The sequence below is a fragment of the Oncorhynchus tshawytscha genome, unplaced genomic scaffold (assembly GCF_018296145.1).
Source record: "Oncorhynchus tshawytscha isolate Ot180627B unplaced genomic scaffold, Otsh_v2.0 Un_contig_276_pilon_pilon, whole genome shotgun sequence".
In the NCBI taxonomy this organism is placed as follows: domain Eukaryota; kingdom Metazoa; phylum Chordata; class Actinopteri; order Salmoniformes; family Salmonidae; genus Oncorhynchus; species Oncorhynchus tshawytscha.
In genome coordinates, this window is record NW_024609574.1 from 126,021 (window position 1) to 153,004 (window position 26,984).

Consider the following 26,984-nt stretch of genomic DNA (forward strand, 5'->3'; position numbering starts at 1 on the left):
AGTAGCGATCGACGATGTCATAGAAAGTAGCGATCGACGATGTCATAGAAAGTAGCGATCGACGATGTCATAGAAAGTAGCGATCGACGATGTCATAGAAAGTAGCGATCGACGATGTCATAGAAAGTAGCGATCGACGATGTCATAGAAAGTAGCGATCGACGATGTCATAGAAAGTAGCGATCGACGATGTCATAGAAAGTAGCGATCGACGATGTCATAGAAAGTAGTGATCGACGATGTCATGCAAAGTAGCGATGGGCCTCAGGATCTCGCCACAGTATCCCTGTGCATTCAAATTGCCATCAATAAAATGCAATTGTGTTTGTTGTCTGTAGCTTATGCCTGCCCATACCATAACCCCACCGCCACATGGGGCACTGTGTTCACAACGTTGACATCAGCAAACCGCTCGCCCACATGACCGCCATCTGCCCAGCTGAAACCGGGATTCATCCATGAAGAGCACACTTCTCCAGCATTTACCCACAGAAACGTTGGTTACGGCGCCAGACTGCAGTCAGTTCAAGACCCTGGTGAGGGAAGACGAGCATCACACGAGCTTCTCTGAGATGGTTTCTGACAGTTTGTGCAGAAATTCTTCGGTTCTGCGAACCCACAGTTTCAGCAGTTGTCCGGGTAGCTGGTCTCAGATGATCTCGGATGTGAAGAAGCCGGATGTGGAGGTCCCTGGGCTGGTGGAGGGACCAACACTTCACACGTTGCTGAAACACGGGACCAACACTTCACACGTTGCTGAGACACGGGACCAACACTTCACACGTTGCTGAGACACGGGACCAACACTTCACACGTTGCTGAAACACGGGACCAACACTTCACACGTTGCTGAGACACGGGACCAACACTTCACACGTTGCTGAGACACGGGACCAACACTTCACACGTTGCTGAGACACGGGACCAACACTTCACACGTTGCTGAAACACGGGACCAACACTTCACACGTTGCTGAGACACGGGACCAACACTTCACACGTTGCTGAGACACGGGACCAACACTTCACACGTTGCTGAGACACGGGACCAACACTTCACACGTTGCTGAGACACGGGACCAACACTTCACACGTTGCTGAGACACGGGACCAACACTTCACACGTTGCTGAGACACGGGACCAACACTTCACACGTTGCTGAGACACGGGACCAACACTTCACACGTTGCTGACGGGACACTTCACACGTTGCTGAGGGACCAACACTTCACACGTTGCTGAGACACGTTGGGACCAACACTTCACACGTTGCTGAGACACGGGACCAACACTTCACACGTTGCTGAGACACGGGACCAACACTTCACACGTTGCTGAGACACGGGACCAACACTTCACACGTTGCTGAGACACGGGACCAACACTTCACACGTTGCTGACAGACATTCTTGGGACCAACACTTCACACGTTGCTGAGACACGGGACCAACACTTCACACGTTGCTGAGACACGGGACCAACACTTCACACGTTGCTGAGACATGGGACCAACACTTCACACGTTGCTGAGACACGGGACCAACACTTCACACGTTGCTGAGACACGGGACCAACACTTCACACGTTGCTGAGACACGGGACCAACACTTCACACGTTGCTGAGACACGGGACCAACACTTCACACGTTGCTGAAACACGGGACCAACACTTCACACGTTGCTGAGACACGGGACCAACACTTCACATGTTGCATTTTATATGTTTATTCAGTGTAGTTGTGATGAGTGCAGAGATGTGCATGTACCGAGAGAGAGACTTCAGGATACACTACCAAGATTAGATTTCTCTCACACCATTTTATTTTTAAAACATCATAGTACAAACATTTGAATAGATCATTTAATAAAATCACTAAAGATTTCTATAAAAAAAAATATATAAATGGTAAAATAAGCATGCAGAGTATGGCTTAATTATGCCTTTGAATACAAAATGGTGCTTGTAGTATTGTCAAGACTGTTTTTAAAAATGTTCAGTATAATCTGCAAACCTACTGTAGATCTCCTTTTAGAGTCCCACAGCAGGTCTACTGTAGATCTCCTTTTAGAGTCCCACAGCAGGTCTACTGTAGATCTCCTTTTAGAGTCCCACAGCAGGTCTACTGTAGATCTCCTTTTAGAGTCCCACAGCAGGTCTACTGTAGATCTCCTTTTAGAGTCCCACAGCAGGTCTACTGTAGAGCTCCTTTTAGAGTCCCACAGCAGGTCTACTGTAGAGCTCCTTTTAGAGTCCCACAGCAGGTCTACTGTCTTTGTAAAACTAGTTGGAGGATAGGGTCTCAAAAAGATACATTTTCCTGAGAACGCACCATTGAGTCGGCCGAGTAGGAGAACATATATCAAAGTCCAACGGCACATTCAGAAAGTAAGACGTAGGTATAGTTACATATTAAAACACAAGACACATCCATTCTGAATGCACACCCGATAGGTATAAAACAAAAACACACAAACCATTAAAAACGGCTTGGAAAAATGGCTCCCCCAAGGCAACCACGGTTTCACTGAGAATAGAGAGTAGGTATTATATATATATATATATGGGGGTAGTGCTGCTCAGTGCTCCCACACCCAACAAACATCCTAACCCCCAGGCACATGTAGAAAAACAGACCTTTGGGAAAGTGAGGAGCTGGAGTGGAGTATGGTGTCGTTTCAGGTAGAGAGAGATGCTAGTCAGCGAGATGCCACAGAGATTTCCCTCCTGAATTAGCTCAAGGCACTGATATCCTGGTAGAAATAACATTATTTAGGCCCAACACCAGACACAGTAAATACAATTGCTAGCTGTTAGCAAAGCAGTGGAGTGACAGGTCGTGCCACTAAAAGCTAGGAATTAAAATGGTACTGGGCAAGCCTGGTTGAGCCAGAACTGGGTTCAAATACTATTTGAAAATCTTTCAAATACTTCAAGCATTTGCTTAAGCCTGCCTGGAGTGCCAGGTTTGTACTTTTGGGACTTTTCTATTGAAACAGGCAAGCTCAAATCAAGCACAGCTAAAGTACTGAAAAGTATTTTAAAATAGTATTTGAACACAGGTTTGGGTCTGAACACGTGCGCTCTTGAAGATCCTCTTGAGAGAAGAGCATAATTGTCCCCCCCCCCAAAAAAAAACCTTACAGAAACTCAGGAAAAACAGACTTTGCCACTCGCCATCAAACCAATTCAGCCGTCCAACCAAAACCGCCAGTAATACAGGTACCTTCCCCAGCCCTCATTAACACTAAGGGGCCAGTCAGTAATACAGGTAACACTAAGGGCCAGTCAGTAATACAGGTACCTTCCCCAGCCCTCATTAACACTAAGGGGCCAGTCAGTAATACAGGTACCTTCCCCAGCCCTCATTAACACTAAGGGGCCAGTCAGTAATACAGGTACCTTCCCCAGCCCCCATTAACACTAAGGGGCCAGTCAGTAATACAGGTACCTTCCCCAGACCTCATTAACACTAAGGGGCCAGTCAGTAATACAGGTACCTTCCCCAGACCTCATTAACACTAAGGGGCCAGTCAGTAATATAGGTAACACTAAGGGCCAGTCAGTAATACAGGTACCTTCCCCAGCCCTCATTAACACTAAGGGGCCAGTCAGTAATACCAGGTACCTTCCCCAGCCCTCATTAACACTAAGGGGCCAGTCAGTAATACAGGTAACACTAAGGGGCCAGTCAGTAATACCAGGTACCTTCCCCAGCGCTCATTAACACTAAGGGGCCAGTCAGTAATACAGGTAACACTAAGGGGCCAGTCAGTAATACAGGTACCTTCCCCAGCCCTCATTAACACTAAGGGGCCAGTCAGTAATACAGGTACCTTCCCCAGCCCTCATTAACACTAAGGGGCCAGTCAGTAATACAGGTAACACTAAGGGGCCAGTCAGTAATACAGGTAAGGGGCCAGTCAGTAATACAGGTAACACTAAGGGGCCAGTCAGTAATACAGGTAACACTAAGGGGCCAGTCAGTAATACAGGTAACACTAAGGGGCCAGTCAGTAATACAGGTACCTTCCCCAGCCCTCATTAACACTAAAGGGGCAGCGGTTTTTAAACTAACAATTAGCACGTCAGGTACACACTCCGCAGCTGAACCATGTAGTGGGTGACAATCAAACCAACTGACATAACGGCTAGTTAACGTCTACGTTAGTGGCAGGGGCCAGACACTAGAATTATCATTCAAAACAAGAGTACATTTAATCAGGCTAATTGTTCTGAACCATCTCCATTAACATAATATTGTCGTTGAGTATGACAGGCCACCGCGGATGGAACAAGGCGAGTCGGTGTGTGAACGGGGGAAGTTTACATTAGGCTAAGTGCTGATTATGAAACAGATTTTCAGCATAACAATGGTTTGACTACAGGGTGACAAGTGGAGCTGTGGTTGAGGATGTTTGGTGGCCTGCAGGAGGCTGTGGGATGTTTGGTGGCCTGCAGGAGGCTGTGGGTGAGGGATGTTTGGTGGCCTGCAGGAGGCTGTGGGTGAGGGATGTTTGGTGGCCTGCAGGAGGCTGTGGGTGAGGGATGTTTGGTGGCCTGCAGGAGGCTGTGGGTGAGGGATGTTTGGTGGCCTGCAGGAGGCTGTGGGTGAGGGATGTTTGGTGGCCTGCAGGAGGCTGTGGTTGAGGGATGTTTGGTGGCCTGCAGGAGGCTGTGGGTGAGGGATGTTTGGTGGCCTGCAGGAGGCTGTGGGTGAGGATGTTTGGTGGCCTGCAGGAGGCTGTGGTTGAGGATGTTTGGTGGCCTGCAGGAGGCTGTGGGTGAGGGATGTTTGGTGGCCTGCAGGAGGCTGTGGTTGAGGATGTTTGGTGGCCTGCAGGAGGCTGTGGGATGTTTGGTGGCCTGCAGGAGGCTGTGGGTGAGGGATGTTTGGTGGCCTGCAGGAGGCTGTGGAGCACAACTAAGTGATCCATGTGATAAAAAGGTACTCATATACATAATTAAAAACAGCAGGTATATATTGTTATTGTTGTGTGATAACTAGTATAGGAGGAGGTCCCTGAAGCCGGACTACAGGGTCCTTCAGTTACCAACAATCCCTTTGCCCTTCTGGTCTTAAGGGCCAAAAAACTAGTTTAAATAGAGTCTGATTCAACAGATACCTAACCTGGTAGTTTAGAAAACTGCACACACACACACACACCTAAAACCTGCAGACCGTGGAGAACAGGCTTGTTTCTCATACAGATCCACTGTCTGTGATGGATCCCAAAGTGGCACCCTAGTCCATATACCAGCGCACTAAAAGTAGTGTACTATATAGGGTGACATTTGGGCCGTAACCAAGGGTAAAAAAAGTCATATGCTGAGTGTGATGCTTTGGATGGTGTTAGCGGGGATCCTGGCGTCCGTTTCCTCTCCGTTGATCCGGAAGATGACCTGTGTGTTGTGGGGGATGGTGCTGGTGGACGTCAGGGGCTTCCCCAGCCAGCCTGGAGCTCCACGTTTATACATCTTCACCGTCACCTACAGGGGAGGACAGAGGAGATGTGAGATAAGTAGTCACCGTTCGTTTAGGAGAGAAATCTTTTTTTTAAATGTACATACAAAAACAGTGGTCCTCCACGTGTAAAGCTCCATCAAATTTCAAAAACAAAAACATTTTTGTGAAAAAAAGAAGAAAAGAAAGGAAGTATTGTTTGTTTGTAAAGTTATGGTGGTCAGTCTGGCTTGGCGGTCTCTGACAGTCTGACCTCTCTCAGGGGTCAGTGGGGACTGTGACCTCGGGTCTATACCTCTACAGACACCTCTGACCTCTAGCTATACTGACAAGCTGTCGCTTCTTATCTGGGGGGGTGGGGGTGGCAGGAAGCAGAGAAAAGGAGGATGAAACAAAATCACTGGTCCGGGACTCAATCAGATGGTAGATTGACATTATGGCTTTGACATTATGGCTTAGAAAGGCCTTGGTGGAGGAGATCATTCACGCTAAACGCTGCATATATCAGCTCAATCAGAAAATGACCCAAGGCCTATATCCCGCTATCAGATTGAATCAAAGAAGCCTCCTCCCTAAGTTTGTTTTACTCTCTGCTAACCCTGATGTCCTTGCCGTGTCTGAATCCTGGCTCAGGAAGGCCACCAAAAATTCGGAGATTTCCATACCCCACTATAACATTTTTTGTCAAGATAGAACTGCCAAAAGGGGAGGAGTTGCAGTCTACTGCAGAGATAGCCTGCAAAGTAATGTCATACTTTCCAGGTCCATACCCAAACAGTTCGAACTACTAATTAAAAAAATTACTCTCTCCAGAAATAAGTCTCTCACTGTTGCCGCCTGCTACCGATCCCCCAGCTCCCAGCTGTGCCCTGGACACCATTTGTGAATTGATCGCCCCCCATCTAGCTTCAGAGTTTGTTCTGTTAGGTGACCTAAACTGGGATATGCTTAACACCCCGGCAGTCCTACATTCTAAGCTAGATGCCCTCAATCTCACACAAATCATCAAGGAACCCACCAGGTCAACCCTAAATCTGTAAACAAGGGCACCCTCATAGACGTCATCCTGACCAACTGGCCCTCCAAATACACCTCCGCTGTCTTCAACCAGGATCTCAGCGATCACTGCCTCATTACCTGTATCCGCTATGGAGCCGCAGTCAAACGACCACCCCTCATCACTGTCAAACGCTCCCTAAAACACTTCTGTGAGCAGGCCTTTCTAATCGACCTGGCCCGGGTATCCTGGAAGGACATTGACCTCATCCCGTCAGTTGAGGAAGCCTGGTCATTCTTTAAAAGTAACTTCCTCACCATTTTAGATAAGCATGCTCCGTTCAAAAAATGCAGAACTAAGAACAGATATAGCCCTTGGTTCACTCCAGACCTGACTGCCCTCGACCAGCACAAAAACATCCTGTGGCGGACTGCAATAGCATCGAATAGTCCCTGCGATATGCAACTGTTCAGGGAAGTCAGGAACCAATACACGCAGTCAGTCAGGAAAGCAAAGGCCAGCTTCTTCAGGCAGAAATTTGCATCCTGTAGCTCCAACTCCAAAAAGTTCTGGGACACTGAAGTCCATGGAGAACAAGAGCACCTCCTCCCAGCTGCCCACTGCACTGAGGCTAGGTAACACGGTCACCAACGATAAATCCATGATTATCGAAAACTTCAACAAGCATTTCTCAACGGCTGGCCATGCCTTCCGCCTGGCTACTCCAACCTCGGCCAACAGCTCCGCCCCCCCGCAGCTACTCGCCCAAGCCTCTCCAGGTTCCCTATATTTATATGACCCTCTATTTCTGAAACTATCCGCCGCCATTGTCGCAACCCCTATTACCAGCCTGTTCAACCTCTCTTTCATATCGTCTGAGATTCCCAAGGATTGGAAAGCTGCCGCAGTCATCCCCCTCTTCAAAGGGGGAGACACCCTGGACCCAAACTGTTACAGACCTATATCGATCCTGCCCTGCCCATCTAAGGTCTTCGAAAGCCAAGTCAACAAACAGGTCACTGACCATCTCGAATCCCACCATACCTTCTCCGCTGTGCAATCTGGTTTCCGAGCCGGTCACGGGTGCACCTCAGCCACGCTCAAGGTACTAAACGATATCATAACCGCCATCGATAAAAGACAGTACTGTGCAGCCGTCTTCATCGACCTTGCCAAGGCTTTCGACTCTGTCAATCACCATATTCTTATCGGCAGACTCAGTAGCCTCGGTTTTTCTGATGACTGCCTTGCCTGGTTCACCAACTACTTTGCAGACAGAGTTCAGTGTGTCAAATCGGAGGGCATGCTGTCCGGTCCTCTGGCAGTCTATGGGGGTGCCACAGGGTTCAATTCTCGGGCCGACTCTTTTCTCTGTATATATCAATGATGTTGCTCTTGCTGCGGGCGATTCCCTGATCCACCTCTACGCAGACGACACCATTTTGTATACTTCCGGCCCCTCCTTGGACACTGTGCTATCTAACCTCCAAACGAGCTTCAATGCCATACAACACTCCTTCCGTGGCCTCCAACTGCTCTTAAACGCTAGTAAAACCAAATGCATGCTTTTCAACCGTTCGCTGACTGCACCCGCACGCCTGACCAGCATCACCACCCTGGATGGTTCCGACCTTGAATATGTGGACAATCTATAAGTACCTAGGTGTCTGGCTAGACTGTAAACTCTCCTTCCAGACTCATATCAAACATCTCAAATCAAATCTAGAATCGGCTTTCTATTCCGCAACAAAGCCTCCTTCACTCACGCCGCCAAACTTACCCTAGTAAAACTGACTATCCTACCGATCCTCGACTTCGGCGATGTCATGTACAAAATAGCTTCCAATAGTCTACTCAGCAAACTGGATGCAGTCTTTGTTACCAAACCCCCTTAATACCCACCACTGCGACCTGTGTGCGCTAGTCGGACGCGCTAGTCGGACGCGCTAGTCGGACGCGCTAGTCGGACGCGCTAGTCGGACGCGCTAGTCGGACGCGCTAGTCGGACGCGCTAGTCGGACGCGCTAGTCGGACGCGCTAGTCGGACGCGCTAGTCGGACGCGCTAGTCGGACGCGCTAGTCGGACGCTTACATACACTTAGGTTGTTTTTCGTTTTCAACCACTACACACATTTGTTAACAAACTATAGTTTTGGCAAGTCGGTTAGGACATTACTTGTGAATGACAAGTCATTTTTCAAACAATTGTTTACAGAGATTACTTCACTGTATCACAATTCCAGTGGGTCAGAAGTTTACATACACTAAGTTGACTGTGCCTTTAAACAGCTTGGAAAATTCAAGAAAACGTCATGGCTTTAGAAGCTTCTGATAGGCTAATTGACATCATTTGAGTCAATTGGAGATGTACCTGTGGATGTATTTCAAGGCCTACCTTCAAACTCAATTCTCTTTGCTGATTTCTTTTGATTTTCCCATGATGTCAAGCAAAGACCTCCCCCCAAAAATTGTAGACCTCCACAAGTCTGGTTCATCCTTGGGAGCAGTTTCCAAATGCCTGAAGGTACCACATTCATCTGTACAAACAATAGTACGCAAGTATAAACACCATGGGACCACGCAGCCGTCATACCACTCAGGAAGGAGACAGGTTCTGTCTCCTAGAGATGAACGTACTTTGGGGCGAAAAGTGCAAATCAATCCCAGAACAACAGCAAAGGACCTTGTGAAGATGCTGTAGGAAACAGGTACAAAAGTATCTATATCCACAGTAAAACAAGTCATATATCAACATAACCTGAAAGGCCGCTCAGCAAAGAAGAAGCCACTGCTCCAAAACCACCATAAAGCTAGACTACAGTTTGTAACTGCACATGGGGACGAAGATCACACTTTTTGGAGAAATGTCCTCTGGTCTGATGAAACAAAAATAGAACTGTTTGGCCATAATGACCTTCGTTATATTTGGAGGGAAAGATGCAGGCTTGCAAGCCGAAGAACATCATCCCATCTGTGAAACACGATGGTGGCAGCATCATGTTGTGGGGGTGCTGTGCTGCAGGAGGGACTGGTGCACTTCACAAAATAGATGGCATCATGAGGAAAGAGAAAGTATGCAGATATATTGAAGCAACATCAAGACATCAGTCAGGAAGATCTGATCTCGCCAGCCCCCAGATCTGTTTGTGCTCTTGCCTACTATTATTGTCAATCCAATGTCTGGCATGACAGTTCCATAAGGAGTTGGCAAGAGAGCAGGAACAGACTGGCACCCAGGCTACATTATACACCCCCCCCAGGCTATATGAACCCCAGTCCACTCACAACTTTGTCCTAGCGTCACTACAGACCCTGGTTCGATTCCAGGCTGTATCACAACCGGCCGTGATTGTGCGCTGCCCTATGGGACGCCCAATCGGCCCAGCGTCATCCGAGTTAGGGTTTGACCAGGGTAGGCCGTCATTGTAAATAAGAATTTGTTCTTTAACTACCTAGCTAAATAAAAAAGGTTTGATATGGTATAACTCCTTCTCCCTCTGATTTGGTCTCTGTCTAGAGTTACAGGTATTACCACCAGAGAAGACCTCAGGGGGTTGTACCTGGTCCAGGCACGGAGAGGGGAGATGGGGAGAGGGATAGAAGAGGCCTGTGTGTGAGCCTCCACTGAGAGCACAGAGCCCTGTGGGTGAAGGGAGGGAGTCACACAAAAGATCTAACCATCTCCTCCCTCTCTTATTTTGTGTGTCAGGGGATGACTTGTCAGGATGACTTCATCCAGCCCTCACAAGTCCCTCACATTTCAACGAGACAACTCCTTTTCTCTGTTCTTTACTTACTGTCTGGTGTGTCACAAGTCCTGACGACAGACAGCTCACTTTCCTTTGAGGGAAATGACTTCTGTTGTCAATGTCTGACAGTGAGTTATCTTCTCTGAATGGAGACTGGTGTCCCTGTGGGATTCTATAATCTGACCTTGGTTATCTTCTCTCAATGGAGACTGGTGTCCCTGTGGTGTCCCTGTAGGTTTCTATAATCTGACCTTTGCTATCTTCTCTGAATGGAGACTGGTGTCCCTGTAGGTTTCTATAATCTGACTTTGCTATCTTCTCTGAATGGAGACTGGTGTCCCTGTGGGATTATATAATCTGACCTTTGCTATCTTCTCTGAATGGAGACTGGTGTCCCTGTAGGTTTCTATAATCTGACCTTTGCTATCTTCTCTGAATGGAGACTGGTGTCCCTGTGGGATTATATAATCTGACCTTTGTTATTCCTAAATCTCTATCAATGACATTGCTGCTGAGTCTTCTATCATACTTCCCTTTCTCTTTGCTGAGGATACCAATTTGATTTTAAATCACAATAATTTTGATTCACTAATTAATGAAGCCAACTCAGGTATGGACACATTTTCTAAATGGTTCAGTTTACCTAAACCCTTCAATGGATTCTACCAGGTCCCAGACAGTTTACCTTAAACCCTTCAATGGATTCTACCAGGTCCCAGACAGTTTACCTTAAACCCTTCAATGGATTCTACCAGGTCCCAGACAGTTTACCTTAAACCCTTCAATGGATTCTACCAGGTCCCAGACAGTTTACCTTAAACCCTTCAATGGATTCTACCAGGTCCCAGACAGTTTACCTTAAACCCTTCAATGGATTCTACCAGGTCCCAGACAGTTTAACTATCATCTCCACACAGTCAATTCTCTATCAGATACAGGAGGTACCATACACTACAACTATCATCTCCACACAGTCAATTCTCTATCAGATACTGGAGGTACCATACACTAGAACTATCATCTCCACACAGTCAATTCTCTATCAGATACAGGAGGTACCATACACTAGAACTATCATCTCCACACAGTCAATTCTCTATCAGATACTGGAGGTACCATACACTAGAACTATCATCTCCACACAGTCAATTCTCTATCAGATACAGGAGGTACCATACACTAGAACTATCATCTCCACACAGTCAATTCTCTATCAGATACAGGAGGTACCATACACTACAACTATCATCTCCACACAGTCAATTCTCTATCAGATACTGGAGGTACCATACACTAGAACTATCATCTCCACACAGTCAATTCTCTATCAGATACAGGAGGTACCATACACTACAACTATCATCTCCACATTGCCAAAACATCATCCCTCAATAACTTCAAGACTGGGGGTCAGCCTGATGACCCAAACTACTCAGTAATATCCTCCATGAAGACTGGGGGTCAGTCAGCCTGGTGAACCAAACTACTCAGTAATCTCCTCCATGAAGACTGGGGGTCAGTCAGCCTGGTGATCCATGAAGACTGGGGGTCAGCCAGCCTGGTGATCCATGTAGACTGGGGGTCAGCCTGGTGATCCATGAAGACTGGGGGTCAGTCTGGTGATCCAAGACTGGGGGTGAGCCTGGTGATCCATGAAGACTGGGGGTGAGCCTGGTGATCCATGTAGACTGGGGTGAGCCTGGTGATCCATGTAGACTGGGGTCAGCCTGGTGATCCATGAAGACTGGGGGTCAGTCTGATGAACCAAACTACTCAGTAATCTCCTCCATGAAGACTGGAGGTCAGTCAGCCTGGTGATCCATGTAGACTGGGGTCAGTCAGCCTGGTGATCCATGTAGACTGGGGTCAGTCAGCCTGGTGATCCATGTAGACTGGGGGTGAGCCTGGTGATCCATGTAGACTGGGGTCAGCCTGGTGATCCATGAAGACTGGGGGTCAGCCTGGTGATCCATGAAGACTGGGGGTCAGTCTGATGAACCAAACTACTCAGTAATCTCCTCCATGAAGACTGGAGGTCAGTCAGCCTGGTGATCCATGTAGACTGGGTGTCAGTCAGCCTGGTGATCCATGTAGACTGGGTGTCAGTCAGCCTGGTGATCCATGTAGACTGGGGTCAGTCAGCCTGGTGATCCTAGACTGGGGGTCAGTCAGCCTGGTGATCCATGTAGACTGGGGTCAGTCAGCCTGGTGATCCATGTAGACTGGGGGTCAGCCTGGTGATCCATGTAGACTGGGGGTCAGCCTGGTGATCCATGTAGACTGGGGGTCAGCCTGGTGATCCATGTAGACTGGGGGTCAGCCTGGTGATCCATGTAGACTGGGGGTCAGCCTGGTGATCCATGTAGACTGGGGGTCAGCCTGGTGATCCATGAAGACTGGGGGTCAGTCTGATGAACCAAACTAGTCAGTAATCTCCATGTAGCCTGGAGGTCAGCCTGATGAACCAAACTACTCAGTAATCTCCATGTAGCCTGAAGGTCAGCCTGATGAGCCAAACTACTCAGTAATCTCTCCATGTAGACTGGAGGTCAGCCTGATGAACCAAACTACTCAGTAATCTCCTCCACGAAGACTGGGGGTCAGCCTGGTGATCCATGTAGACTGGGGGTGAGCCTGGTGATCCATGTAGACTGGGGGTGAGCCTGGTGATCCATGTAGACTGGGGGTCAGCCTGGTGAACCAAACTGGGGGTCAGCCTGGTGATCCATGTAGACTGGGGTCAGCCTGGTGATCCATGAAGACTGGGGGTCAGCCTGGTGATCCATGAAGACTGGGGGTCAGTCTGATGAACCAAACTACTCAGTAATCTCCTCCATGAAGACTGGAGGTCAGCCTGGTGAACCAAGACTGGGGGTCAGTCAGCCTGGTGATCCATGTAGACTGGGGGTCAGTCAGCCTGGTGATCCATGTAGACTGGGGGTCAGTCAGCCTGGTGATCCAAGACTGGGGTCAGTCAGCCTGGTGAGACCAGCCTGGTGATCCATGTAGACTGGGGTCAGCCTGGTGATCCATGAAGACTGGGGGTCAGTCTGATGAACCAAACTACTCAGTAATCTCCTCCATGTAGCCTGGAGGTCAGCCTGATGAACCAAACTACTCAGTAATCTCCTCCATGTAGACTGGAGGTCAGTCTGATGAACCATGAAGACTGGAGGTCAGTCTGATGAACCATGAAGACTGGAGGTCAGTCTGATGAACCATGAAGACTGGAGGTCAGTCTGATGAACCATGAAGACTGGAGGTCAGTCTGATGAACCATGAAGACTGGAGGTCAGTCTGATGAACCATGAAGACTGGAGGTCAGTCTGATGAACCAAACTACTCAGTAATCTCCTCAATGAAGACTGGGGGTCAGTCTGATGAACCATGAAGACTGGAGGTCAGTCTGATGAACCAAACTACTCAGTAATCTCCTCAATGAAGACTGGGGGTCAGTCTGATGAACCAAACTAGTCAGTAATCTCCATGTAGCCTGGAGGTCAGCCTGATGACCCACACTACTCAGTAATCTCCTCCATGTAGACTGGAGGTCAGCCTGGTGATCCATGAAGACTGGAGGTCAGTCTTGAACCCCAGTTTCTATCAACAATGTACAGGGATACTGTAGTGATGGAGGTAGATGTGTATAGGGGGAAGGTGACAGGGATACTGTAGTGATGGAGGTAGATGTGTATAGGGGGAAGGTGACAGGGATACTGTAGTGATGGAGGTAGATGTGTATAGGGGGAAGGTGACAGGGATACTGTAGTGATGGAGGTAGATGTGTATAGGGGGAAGGTGACAGGGATACTGTAGTGATGGAGGTAGATGTATAGGGGGAAGGTGACAGGGATACTGTAGTGATGGAGGTAGATGTGTATAGGGGGAAGGTGACAGGGATACTGTAGTGATGGAGGTAGATGTGTATAGGGGAAGGTGACAGGGATACTGTAGTGATGGAGGTAGATATGTATAGGGGGAAGGTGACAGGGATACTGTAGTGATGGAGGTAGATATGTATAGGGGGAAGGTGACAGGGATACTGTAGTGATGGAGGTAGATGTGTATAGGGGGAAGGTGACAGGGATACTGTAGTGATGGAGGTAGATATGTATAGGGGGAAGGTGACAGGGATACTGTAGTGATGGAGGTAGATATGTATAGGGGGAAGGTGACTATATACAGGGTCAGTACCATATTAACAATGTACAGGGATACTGGAGTGATGGATATGTATAGGGGGAAGGTGACAGGGATACTGTAGTGATGGATATGTATAGGGGGAAGGTGACAGGGATACTGTAGTGATGGAGGTAGATATGTATAGGGGAAGGTGACTATATACAGGGTCAGTACCATATTAACAATGTACAGGGATACTGTAGTGATGGAGGTAGATATGTATAGGGGGAAGGTGACTATATACAGGGTCAGTACCATATTAACTATGTACAGGGATACTGGAGTGATGGAGGTAGATATGTATAGGGGGAAGGTGACAGGGATACTGTAGTGATGGATATGTATAGGGGGAAGGTGACAGGGATACTGGAGTGATGGATATGTATAGGGGGAAGGTGACAGGGATACTGTAGTGATGGATATGTAAGGTGACTAGGCATCAGGATATACGATAGAGTAGCAGCAGCAGCGTAAACCGATGAAGCAACAGGGATAACAGGACCAGCCGGAAGCCAGTAGAGACCCAGCTAGCACCAATAACCATTTAGCTCCATTCACGTCCCAGACCCACTTACTTTATGTCCCTACAACATAAGTGCATTTGCTGCGAGGAGGTTAGAGTAGGAATCCCCCCTCCCCCCCTCTCTCCCCCACTCTCTTTCTTCAATGGGGTTGTCTGGTTGTCTGGCATGACTTGACGGAGCTACAATCTACGACTGATTTAATTTAGCCCTTTACAAACATGTCTTAATGTCATTAACCCCCAGAGCATTCACTGACCGCCTCTCTGTGACTCCATTAACTAAAGCAAAATGGGGTTTAAAAAGAGCATATTGATGCTGAGCATTATTAACGGCTGATTATCAAGACAACAGACACACACAAAAAAGAAATGGGCCAAAGTGTCTGTTAACTGGTTTATGTGGGATTCAACATAACAGATGGGAACAGGGTTCTGAATTAGAATCTACGCTGTGTGTCCCACACCGCACCCTATTCAGTGCACTACTTCTGACCAGGACCCATAGGTATTAGGGTGGCATTTTGGGAGCCAGTCGTAACCTAGGACGACTAGATCGCATAGACAGACAATGGAGAATCAACTGCGGGGATGACATCAACTCAGAGCAATAACAGAACGTTACAATACAACGAGTGTTTTAGTATGCATGTGACTGTGGCCCCTGGACAGTGGGTAGGATACGATACAGACCCGTGGCCCCTGGACAGTGGGTAGGATACGATACAGACCCGTGGCCCCTGGACAGTGGGTAGGATACGATACAGACCCGTGGCCCCTGGACAGTGGGTAGGATACGATACAGACCCGTGGCCCCTGGACAGTGGGTAGGGATACAGACCCGTGGCCCCTGGACAGTGGGTAGGATACGATACAGACCCGTGGCCCCTGGACAGTGGGTAGGATACGATACAGACCCGTGGCCCCTGGACAGTGGGTAGGATACGATACAGACCCGTGGCCCCTGGACAGTGGGTAGGATACGATACAGACCCGTGGCCCCTGGACAGTGGGTAGGATACGATACAGACCCGTGGCCCCTGGACAGTGGGTAGGATACGATACAGACCCGTGGCCCCTGGACAGTGGGTAGGATACGATACAGACCCGTGGCCCCTGGACAGTGGGTAGGATACGATACAGACCCGTGGCCCCTGGACAGTGGGTAGGATACGATACAGACCCGTGGCCCCTGGACAGTGGGTAGGATACGATACAGACCCGTGGCCCCTGGACAGTGGGTAGGATACGATACAGACCCGTGGCCCCTGGACAGTGGGTAGGATACAGACCCGTGGCCCCTGGATACAGACCCGTGGCCCCTGGACAGTGGGTAGGATACGATACAGACCCGTGGCCCCTGGACAGTGGGTAGGGATACAGACCCGTGGCCCCTGGACAGTGGGTAGGATACGATACAGACCCGTGGCCCCTGGACAGTGGGTAGGATACGATACAGACCCGTGGCCCCTGGACAGTGGGTAGGATACGATACAGACCCGTGGCCCCTGGACAGTGGGTAGGATACGATACAGACCCGTGGCCCCTGGACAGTGGGTAGGATACGATACAGACCCGTGGCCCCTGGACAGTGGGTAGGATACGATACAGACCCGTGGCCCCTGGACAGTGGGTAGGATACGATACAGACCCGTGGCCCCTGGACAGTGGGTAGGATACGATACAGACCCGTGGCCCCTGGACAGTGGGTAGGATACGATACAGACCCGTGGCCCCTGGACAGTGGGTAGGATACGATACAGACCCGTGGCCCCTGGACCGATACAGACCCGTGGCCCCTGGACAGTGGGTAGGATACAGACCCGTGGCCCCTGGACAGTGGGTAGGACCAGACCCGTGGCCCCTGGACAGTGGGTAGGATACGATACAGACCCGTGGCCCCTGGACAGTGGGTAGGATACGATACAGACCTGTGGCCCCTGGACAGTGGGTAGGATACGATACAGACCTGTGGCCCCTGGACAGTGGGTTGGATACGATACAGACCTGTGGCCCCTGGACAGTGGGTAGGATACGATACAGACCTGTGGCCCCTGGACAGTGGGTAGGATACGATACAGACCTGTGGCCCCTGGACAGTGGGTAGGAGGTAGCCTAGTGGTTTCTGCACCTGAACAAGGCAGTTAACCCACTGTTCCCCGGTAGGCCGTCATTGTAAATAAGAATGTGTTCTTAACAGACATGTCTAGTTAAATAAAAAAGATTTAAAAAAAAAAAAAAGAATTGACGGCATTTAAAAAATTAAAAAACGTATTCAAATATATTAATAGTCAATTCTGACTACAACTGCAGACGTCCTCATCTTCTAACCATTGTGTTACATCTACAACATGGATTTCCACATGTTACGGTTTCACCCAATGAACAAAAAGAGGGCTTGAGAATGATGGCATCGTCCTACAAGGAGGAGGAGTGGGCTGGATGGACTGAATACACAGTAGACAGATGAATAACATCCACCAGGCCTATTGAGTTATCTTCAATACAGACGGACATGGGATCTCTTCACCGTGGCTCGGCGCTCAGCAGAGATAATAGAACGACAGAGTTTAATTAGCCACCGTTACATTAAAAAGGGTAGCGTTCATCACCGGTCTGGTGCTCTGTGAGTAGGTACAGTGCCGTTGTGCTACACTGCTATAGCGAAGAACAGACACCTGGGACTCTGCAGCACTTGTCTTTGTGTAATTGCACAAGCGCAGAGGACTCCTACACACTCTGCGGCAAGGGGTTTCTAGACACACTGGAGATAATTTCAAAATCACTGGCTTTTCTTTGAAGAGCTTTTTTCCAATTATGGAGAAAATAAATCTGAAAACGATGGTAATTTCCACCACAATTTTCATCTGTTGAAAAAAAAAAATATATGCTTCGTGTTTTATTACTGGACCAAACACATTCTTCAGAAAACTTTTCCAAATGAGGAAAGTGCAGAAAATTGCGCTGCTATCAAACTTAATACAGAAGACAACCTGAGGTAACGGCCACAGTGAGGTAGCGGCCACAGTGAGGTAGCGGCCACAGTGAGGTAGCGGCCACAGTGAGGGCAGCTGTAATCTCCAGGACCTGAGGTAACGGCCACAGTGAGGGCAGCTGTAATCTCCAGGACCTGAGGTAACGGCCACAGTGAGGGCAGCTGTAATCTCCAGGACCTGAGGTAACGGCCACAGTGAGGGCAGCTGTAATCTCCAGGACCTGAGGTAACGGCCACAGCGAGGGCAGCTGTAATCTCCAGGACCTGAGGTAACGGCCACAGTGAGGGCAGCTGTAATCTCCAGGACCTGAGGTAACGGCCACAGCGAGGGCAGCTGTAATCTCCAGGACCTGAGGTAACGGCCACAGCGAGGGCAGCTGTAATCTCCAGGACCTGAGGTAACGGCCACAGCGAGGGCAGCTGTAATCTCCAGGACCTGAGGTAACGGCCACAGCGAGGGCAGCTGTAATCTCCAGGACCTGAGGTAACGGCCACAGTGCGGGCAGCTGTAATCTCCAGGACCTGAGGTAACGGCCACAGTGAGGGCAGCTGTAATCTCCAGGACCTGAGGTAACGGCCACAGTGCGGGCAGCTGTAATCTCCAGGACCTGAAGTAACGGCCACAGTGAGGGCAGCTGTAATCTCCAGGACCTGAGGTAACGGCCACAGTGAGGGCAGCTGTAATCTCCAGGACCTGAGGTAACGGCCACAGTGAGGGCGCTGTAATCTCCAGGACCTGAGGTAACGGCCACAGTGAGGGCAGCTGTAATCTCCAGGACCTGAGGTGCCACAGTGGGCAGCTGTAATCTCCAGGACCTGCCAAAGCTATGGGCCACAGTGGCGTCGTCCCACCCGCCAGCCACAGTGACGTGGTGACAACCCTGACCAGCTACAGTGTACCGAATCTCGTCTGCCTCCCAGCCAAGACCTGATGCTCATGGTGGTGGTCGTCCCACCCAGCCAGCTACAGTGATACGTGGTGGTCGTCCCACCCAGCCAGCTACAGTGATACGTGGTTTCCCCACCCAGCCAGCTACAGTGATGGTGGTCGTCCCACCCAGCCAGCTACAGTGATGCGGTGGGTCGTCCCACCCAGCCAGCTACAGTGATACGTGGTGGTCGTCCCACCCAGCCAGCTACAGTGATACGTGGTCGTCCCACCCAGCCAGCTACAGTGATACGTGGTCGTCCCACCCAGCCAACTACAGTGATACGTGGTCGTCCCACCCAGCCAACTACAGTGATACGTGGTCGTCCCACCTAGCTAACTACAGTGATACGTGGTCGTCCCACCTAGCTAACTACAGTGATACGTGGTCGTCCCACCTAGCTAACTACAGTGATACGTGGTCGTCCCACCCAGCCCTACAGCCTCCCAACTACACAGTGATACGTGGTCGTCGTCCCACCTAGCTAACTACAGTGTGGCCCACCTAGATGTGCCATAAGCTAACTACAGTGATACGTGGTCGTCCCACCTAGCTAACTACAGTGATACGTGGTCGTCCCACCTAGCTAACTACAGTGATACGTGGTCGTCCCACCTAGCTAACTACAGTGTGGCTCTGAATTGGAGAGTCTGCTAAATAACTAATTGCAGACCTAGATGTGCCATAATCAAATGCTATTGGTGTCACGCCTAGAAAACCGTTACTATTGGTTACATACATATCTTTTTGCTATTGCAGGTGTAGCGAAATGCTTGTAGAAATAAAAACACACAAAAAAACTGCAAAGTTGCTTAGGAGCTGGAAGCAGAGATGCACCATCGCACTTTTAACTAGAGGTGAAGACAAGAAGCACTGCCGTCAAAAACTCTTTTAGTCTAGCCCCGACCAGTACAACTGAGTGAGAGGACACACACGACCCGAGAACAGCGGGCTACGAATATAGACCATCATTTACAGCCCGCTGCCCTCCATCATACTGGAGTCTGATGGTTCCCTGCCTTCTCCAATGTCCTCACCAGAACCCATAGAAAATACACAGAATCCCTTACCGACTGTGGTAATGTTGTCAAGTAAAGAAAACAGAGGCATTATCCTCCCTGGTATTTTAGTTTTCCGTTGTACATAGGCGTCTTTAAAATGTTTTTGCTACGGTCTGATCTAATAAACAAACCTGGTGCAGTCTATTCCTTCTACCCAAACAGCAGTGAAATTAGGTGGCAGGTGGTGTCGTATCGGAGCCCAAGGCGATGTAGTTACAGTACTGGTAACAAATCAAAGACCTGCCAGCCTTAACAAACCGGGTCACAAGACACCGGGTCCGGCGAGACACCGGGTCCGGCGAGACACCGGGGGCATGGAGCGAGACACCGGTCCGCGAGACACCGGGTCCGGCGAGACACCGGGTCCGACAACCGTGTCTGAGTTTCGGGTCCAAACCAGATAAGATTTAAGAGCTGTGCTGCCTGTTGGCAAATGGGCCTGAAGATACCGACTGTATAATTAAAATTGGTAGCATGGAGGTTCCCAAATGGAAAATCTATTCTTTGCAATGTATATAATATATTATGATATTATCATGTGTAGCCCAACGCTCTACCTTGTTAGTATTATATTTGAAGAGCTCCAATCATGTTCTGAAAAAATAGTCTTCACTATTATTCTACAATGTAGAAAATAGTAAAAATAAAGAAAAACCCTTGAATGAGTAGGTGTCCAAACTTTTGACTGGTCCTGTATATAAATAAAAATCACTGAACATTTTCTAAATACTCAATTTCTTGTACGAGAGGAAATGTCCTAAGTGTCTCTGTAACAAGACCAGCTGTGAGAAACATCATGGACTAGATCCACCCTGACCGCTGTATATTCTGACAGGAACAAGGAGAGGTGCCTCGTCACCCAGTCTCTGAGAGGAGCAGAGAAACCCCTAATGCCTCACAATGCCCAGTAAGCCAGACAGGCGTAACACAGGCGTAACACAGGGCAGGAGGCCTTCCTCCCGGCATACATTCATGGATATCTATCATAAGACTGTCATGTTTCTTTGTGAGATATAGATGTGTGTGTGTGTGTAAGGTGGTTTGCCTTATGGAGGGCCATTCAGCCTCCATTTACTAATATAATATGTTGTAACACAGCGAGTCCCCTTGGGCTAGGGTCCTGGGCTAGGGTCCTGGGCTAGGGTCTGCTGGAGACTGATGACTGTATCGAGTGGAAGGGCTGGTAGGGCCTCGTACAGTGTGTGTGTCCGGGCCAGCGGCTCTAGAGATGGGTGTAGGCTACATCTGTAATGGAAGCCTTAAGGACATGACCCAGGTGGGACCTCGGATCAATGTCATGTCACTGGACCCAGAATGGTGGGACCTATGATCAATGTCGTGTCACTGGACCCAGTATGGTGGGACCTATGATCAATGTCATGTCACTGGACCCAGTATGGTGGGACCTATGATCAATGTCATGTCACTGGACCCAGTATGGTGGGACCTATGATCAATGTCATGTCACTGGACCCAGAATGGTGGGACCTATGATCAATGTTATGTCAAAGGACCCAGAATGGTGGGACCTATGATCAATGTTGTGTCACTGGACCCAGAATGGTGGGACCTATGATCAATGTTGTGTCACTGGACCCAGTATGGTGGGACCTCAGATCAATGTGTACCCTTGACTAGGACTGTTGCGGTGACCGTATTACCGGCGGTCACGAGTCATGAAGGCAGTCAAATTTCACGTGACCGCTTAGTCACGGTAATTAGGCTTCTCCAAGCTCTGATGCTGCTGCTGGTCATCAGTAGCCTACCAAACGGGCTAACTGCCTGGTACTCAGCACTCTATTGTCCCTCTAGTCACTCTGACATCAGTGCAAAATGTTGTGGAAAACATCATCAAAAGACTTGATGAAATGTTGCGCAACATTTCTATAGGCTATGCAATTGCGTGAGAAAACAGAGTGATGGCCTCTATTAAAAAGAGGAGGATCCCATCAGCTAGACAGACTATTTATTTCTCAACTTCCCTAATATTAAGCACATTGTTTATATTTACAAACAGGAGAAAAGCCTACCTGGCTGGCATGATAAATAAACCACCAGGGGAAAGCGTCCCCCCATTCATTTAAGTGCATAGATGACATGTATTTTACCCCCTGTTCTGAGACAGGTGCATGAGAATGGTTCATTCTAAATCCAAACTAATTCCACACATATTAGTTAGTACATGTAAAGACAAGATCAAATCAAGAATAGTCTGATGGGCGACAATAGCCTTTAAAAATTATATCATAGTCGCACACCTCATATAGGCCTATGGGCTAGGCTACATGTTTGGTAAGGTTTGTATCACAACTAAACGTATCCAAATGACTTCTTAAAATGAAGCACATTAATCCGCTTTACAAGGGGGTGTAGAGCCTAACTGGCATACATTAATCCACTTTACAAGGGGGTGTAGAGCCTAACAAGGGGGTGTAGAGCCTAACTGGGGGTGTAGAGCCTAACTGGGGGTGTAGAGCCTAACTGGGATACATGAATCCTCTTTACAAGGGGGTGTAGAGCCTAACTGGGGGTGTAGAGCCTAACTGGGGGTGTAGAGCCTAACTGGGATACATTAATCCACTTTACAAGGGGGTGTAGAGCCTAACTGGAGGTGTAGAGCCTAACTGGGATACATGAATCTGCTTTACAAGGGGTGTAGAGCCTAACAAGGGGGTGTAGAGCCTAACAAGGGGGTGTGGTAGAGCCTAACAAGGGGGTGTAGAGCCTAACAAGGGGGTGTAGAGCCTAACAAGGGGGTGTAGAGCCTAACAAGGGGGTGTAGAGTGCTAACTGGGATACATGAAACAAGGGGGTGTAGAGCCTAACAAGGGGGTGTAGAGCCTAACTGGGATACATTAATCCACTTTACAAGGGGGGGTGTAGAGCCTAACTGGGGTACATTAATCCACTTTACAAGGGGGTGTAGAGCCTAACTGGGGGTGTAGAGCCTAAGGGGATACATGAATCCTCTTTACAAGGGGGTGTAGAGCCTAACTGGGGGGTGTAGAGCCTAACAAGGGGGTGTAGAGCCTAACTGGGATACATTAATCCTCTTTACAAGGGGGTGTAGAGCCTAACTGGGGGTGTAGAGCCTAACAAGGGGGTGTAGAGCCTAACTGGGATACATGAATCCTCTTTACAAGGGGGTGTAGAGCCTAACAAGGGGGTGTAGAGCCTAACAAGGGGGTGTAGAGCCTAACAAGGGGGTGTAGAGCCTAACTGGGATACATTAATCCACTTTACAAGGGGGTGTAGAGCCTAACTGGGGGTGTAGAGCCTAACTGGGGGTGTAGAGCCTAACTGGGATACATGAATCCTCTTTACAAGGGGGTGTAGAGCCTAACAAGGGGGTGTAGAGCCTAACAAGGGGGTGTAGAGCCTAACAGGGATACATTAATCCACTTTACAAGGGGGTGTAGAGCCTAACTGGGGGTGTAGAGCCTAACTGGGGGTGTAGAGCCTAACTGGGATACATGAATCCTCTTTACAAGGGGGTGTAGAGCCTAACTGGGGGGGTGTAGAGCCTAACAAGGGGGTGTAGAGCCTAACAAGGGGGTGTAGAGCCTAACTGGGATACATTAATGCCTCTTTAACAAGGGGGTGTAGAGCCTAACAAGGGGGTGTAGAGCCTAACAAAGGGGGTGTAGAGCTAACAAGGGGGTGAAACAACAAGGGGGTGTAGAGCCTAACAAGGGGTGTAGAGCCTAACAAGGGGGTGTAGAGCCTAACAAGGGGGTGTAGAGCCTAACAAGGGGGTGTAGAGCCTAACAAGGGGGTGTAGAGCCTAACTGGGATACATTTGCAGCACGTGAGTTTCCAGTTTGGGGAAGGTCATTTTCACCATTAAAATGCACCTTTATAACAAAGCATTAGATGCATAATCACATTTGCGGTCACTTCTGATAAATGGCGTTATCCCGCTAATGAAACATTCGCGCTCGTAGCCGACTGCTACGTACGCCTTCCTCAAATGGTTTGGAGAATATATCTTATTTTATTCAGCTACGTTCAATTGTTTTCTTGATACTATAAAATGCCACCGAATTCTAAGCAAATATTGTCTGCTAAATGAACTAGTGAAGCACACAGCCGCATGGTATAGCCAGATCAGGACCTAACATAAGGAAAACTCAGTATGCTAATCTGTTCTTCTGAAATAGACATTTTCTTCATATCATGTTTCTTTAGACCTGTCCTAAAATAAATAATGGATTTATTGTGAAGGTGTAGACTATATTACATGGATTTATTGTGACGGTGTAGGTAGACTATATTACATGGATTTATTGTGATGGCGTAGGTCGACTATATTACATGGATTTATTATGATGGGGGGGAGGCAGGTAGCCTAGTGGTTACAGAGGGAGCCTAGGGGGAGGCAGGTAGCCTAGTGGTTAGAGGGGGGGCAGGGAGCCTAGTGGTTAGAGCGTTAGGCCTGTAACCAAAAGGTTGCTTGGTCATTCTGCCCCTGAACAAGGCAGTTGCCCCACCTACTAGGCCGTCGTTGTAAATAATACATTTGTTCTTAACTGACTAGTTCCATAAAATAAAAATAGGGATCTCGTCTCAGTGGATCTTTGCTGTAGCAGTGCCCTCTGCTTGTAGCTTAAGGTTATATCTTCACCTGTTATATTCTCAAGTGGTGTCCTGTAATTTCAGAGAGAAACTTTGAGACATCTATTTCACCTTTATTTAAACCAGGCAAGTCAGTTCAGAACAATTCTTATTTTACAGTGATGACCTACCCCAGCCAGTCTCCCCTAACACGGACGACGCTGGGCCAGTTGGGCGCCGCCCTATGGGATTCCCGATCACGTCCGGTTGTGATACAACCCGGGATCAAACTAGGGTCTGTAGTGAAGCCTCTAGTGCTGAGATGCAAATGCCTTAGACCGCTGAGCCACTCGGGAACCCTAAAATCCCTAACACAAGGCTTTTCAGTCTTCTCTGCCCCCGATTTCAGATCCTCGTCTGGCCAAGGAGTTGTAGAGGCAAGCCACTCCTCTTTCTAAGCCCTTGTGTTGGGTCTTTCAGTCAGTGAGCAGAATCACAACAGCATCAACCAATCACAGCTCAATACTGGTGGTCACGACGGCGGGGCGGGGTGCACTAACCTGAGGGGCGTGTCCCAGCAGAGCCCACAGTGAATTAGCAGACAGGGTTTTGATCTTAAAGAACTCCATGGTGTCAGTCTCCTGGCGGTTCAGAGCGATGTAAGGACAGCTCCGGAAGTCTCCCTTCAAACCAAGTACAGACAAACTTTAATTATAAATTCATGACACACTTCACAGTAAAACAAAAACGTCAAGTGTCTTTTGGTTTCAGTACAGCACTAGAAAGTAGCCTACACATTATTATTACAAATTAAAAGTATTAAAACTATAATAATAATTATTATAATTATTATTAATACAATTTACAAATACTAGGCTATGGGAGTCCTGAGGGACTGGTACCTCGCGGATTGTGGGTTCGATTCCCGGGGCCACCCATATTTATAATGTACACACACGACTGTTAGTGGTTTAGGACAAAAGCGTCTGCAAAATGTCAGACATTAATATCCATCAAGTTGTAAAAGCCACCTTGAGCTGCTCTCCTCCCTGTAGTCTGACCAGGTCCCAGGTCCCCATTCTCCTCACCACTTGTTTCAGCTCCCCTATCTGACGGTACGACAGGTGACCTGCAGGACACCAAAAAAAAACAGGATTTACAAAACGCTTAAAACACATGTGCATCTCTGTCTACCTTCAGCAGTGCAGCAAGCAATGAAGGGCAGACTAGGCTAACAGTAGTAAATATAGATTAGCTTAGAAATATTGAAAAGCTCCCTTATTTCACTATATTTTGGGGAAATATGACAGTTTAATGTCTTTTATTTATTTACATCCATTTTTGTTTAAAAAGAAGAAAAAAAGTATTTGTGACCCAAAAAGCCACAACGCCTCCTCCACTCACCAGACAGCCAGGCAGGAGTCAGGGCGTCTGATATCCAGGCTACATAGCCCTCTCTGAAGGAGTGGAGGAACTCAGCTATTTGACTGTGGGAGACCAGCTCCCTCCTCTTCCTCAACTCTTCATCCAGCTGGCAGTCTGGGGCGAGGAAGACTAGCCTGGGAAGGAAGAGCTCCTGACGCACCGACAGGCCGCTCCTCCTCAGGTACTGCCACAGGTTAGTTGTCTTGGTCTGGAGGATATGCATAGATATCACAGGTTAGTTGTCTTGGTCTGGAGGATATGTATATATATCACATGTTACCCGTCTTGGTCTAGAGGAGATATATATATATATATAGATATCACAGGTTACCCGTCTTGGTCTAGAGGATATATATAGAGATCACAGGTTACCCGTCTTGGTCTAGAGGATATATATAGAGATCACAGGTTACCCGTCTTGGTCTAGAGGAGATATATATATAGAGATCACAGGTTACCCGTCTTGGTCTAGAGGATATATATATAGAGATCACAGGTTACCCGTCTTGGTCTAGAGAGGGGTATATATAGAGATCACAGGTTACCCGTCTTGGTCTAGAGGGTTACCCGTCTTGGTCTAGAGGAGATATATATATAGATATCACAGGTTACCCGTCTTGGTCTAGATCACAGGGTCTTGGTCTATATATATAGAGATCACAGGTTACCCGTCTTGGTCTAGAGGGGGTATATATAGAGATCACAGGTTACCCGTCTTGGTCTAGAGGTTATATATATATAGAGATCACAGGTTACACGTCTTGGTCTAGAGGGGGTATATATAGAGATCACAGGTTACCCGTCTTGGTCTAGAGGGGGTATATATAGAGATCACAGGTTACCCGTCTTGGTCTAGAGGGGGTATATATAGAGATCACAGGTTACCCGTCTTGGTCTAGAGGGGGTATATATAGAGATCACAGGTTACCCGTCTTGGTCTAGAGGATATATATATAGAGATCACAGGTTACCCGTCTTGGTCTAGAGGGGATATATATAGAGATCACAGGTTACCCGTCTTGGTCTAGAGGATATATAGAGATCACAGGTTACCCGTCTTGGTCTAGAGGGGGTATAGCTTACAGAACAGGGCGGTGGGCAGCGGAGTG

General features: G+C 48.4%; 1 protein-coding gene across 4 annotated transcripts in view; it reads right to left on the minus strand.

Moving 5' to 3' along the window:
* Nucleotides 1-1,799: 1,799 nt before the first annotated feature.
* The window catches only part of si:zfos-911d5.4, a 33,818-nt gene continuing 8,633 nt past the window's right edge, over nucleotides 1,800-26,984 (minus strand). For all 4 annotated transcript variants that reach the window (XM_042315989.1, XM_042315991.1, XM_042315992.1 and 1 more), the window contains exons 5-8: nucleotides 25,855-26,083; nucleotides 25,482-25,579; nucleotides 25,011-25,133; nucleotides 1,800-5,489 (exon numbers count right to left, since the gene is read on the minus strand). In XM_042315989.1, the coding sequence (XP_042171923.1) occupies nucleotides 5,322-5,489; nucleotides 25,011-25,133; nucleotides 25,482-25,579; nucleotides 25,855-26,083 (618 nt within the window). In that variant the 3' untranslated portion in view covers nucleotides 1,800-5,321. The remainder of the gene's footprint in view (nucleotides 5,490-25,010; nucleotides 25,134-25,481; nucleotides 25,580-25,854; nucleotides 26,084-26,984) is intronic.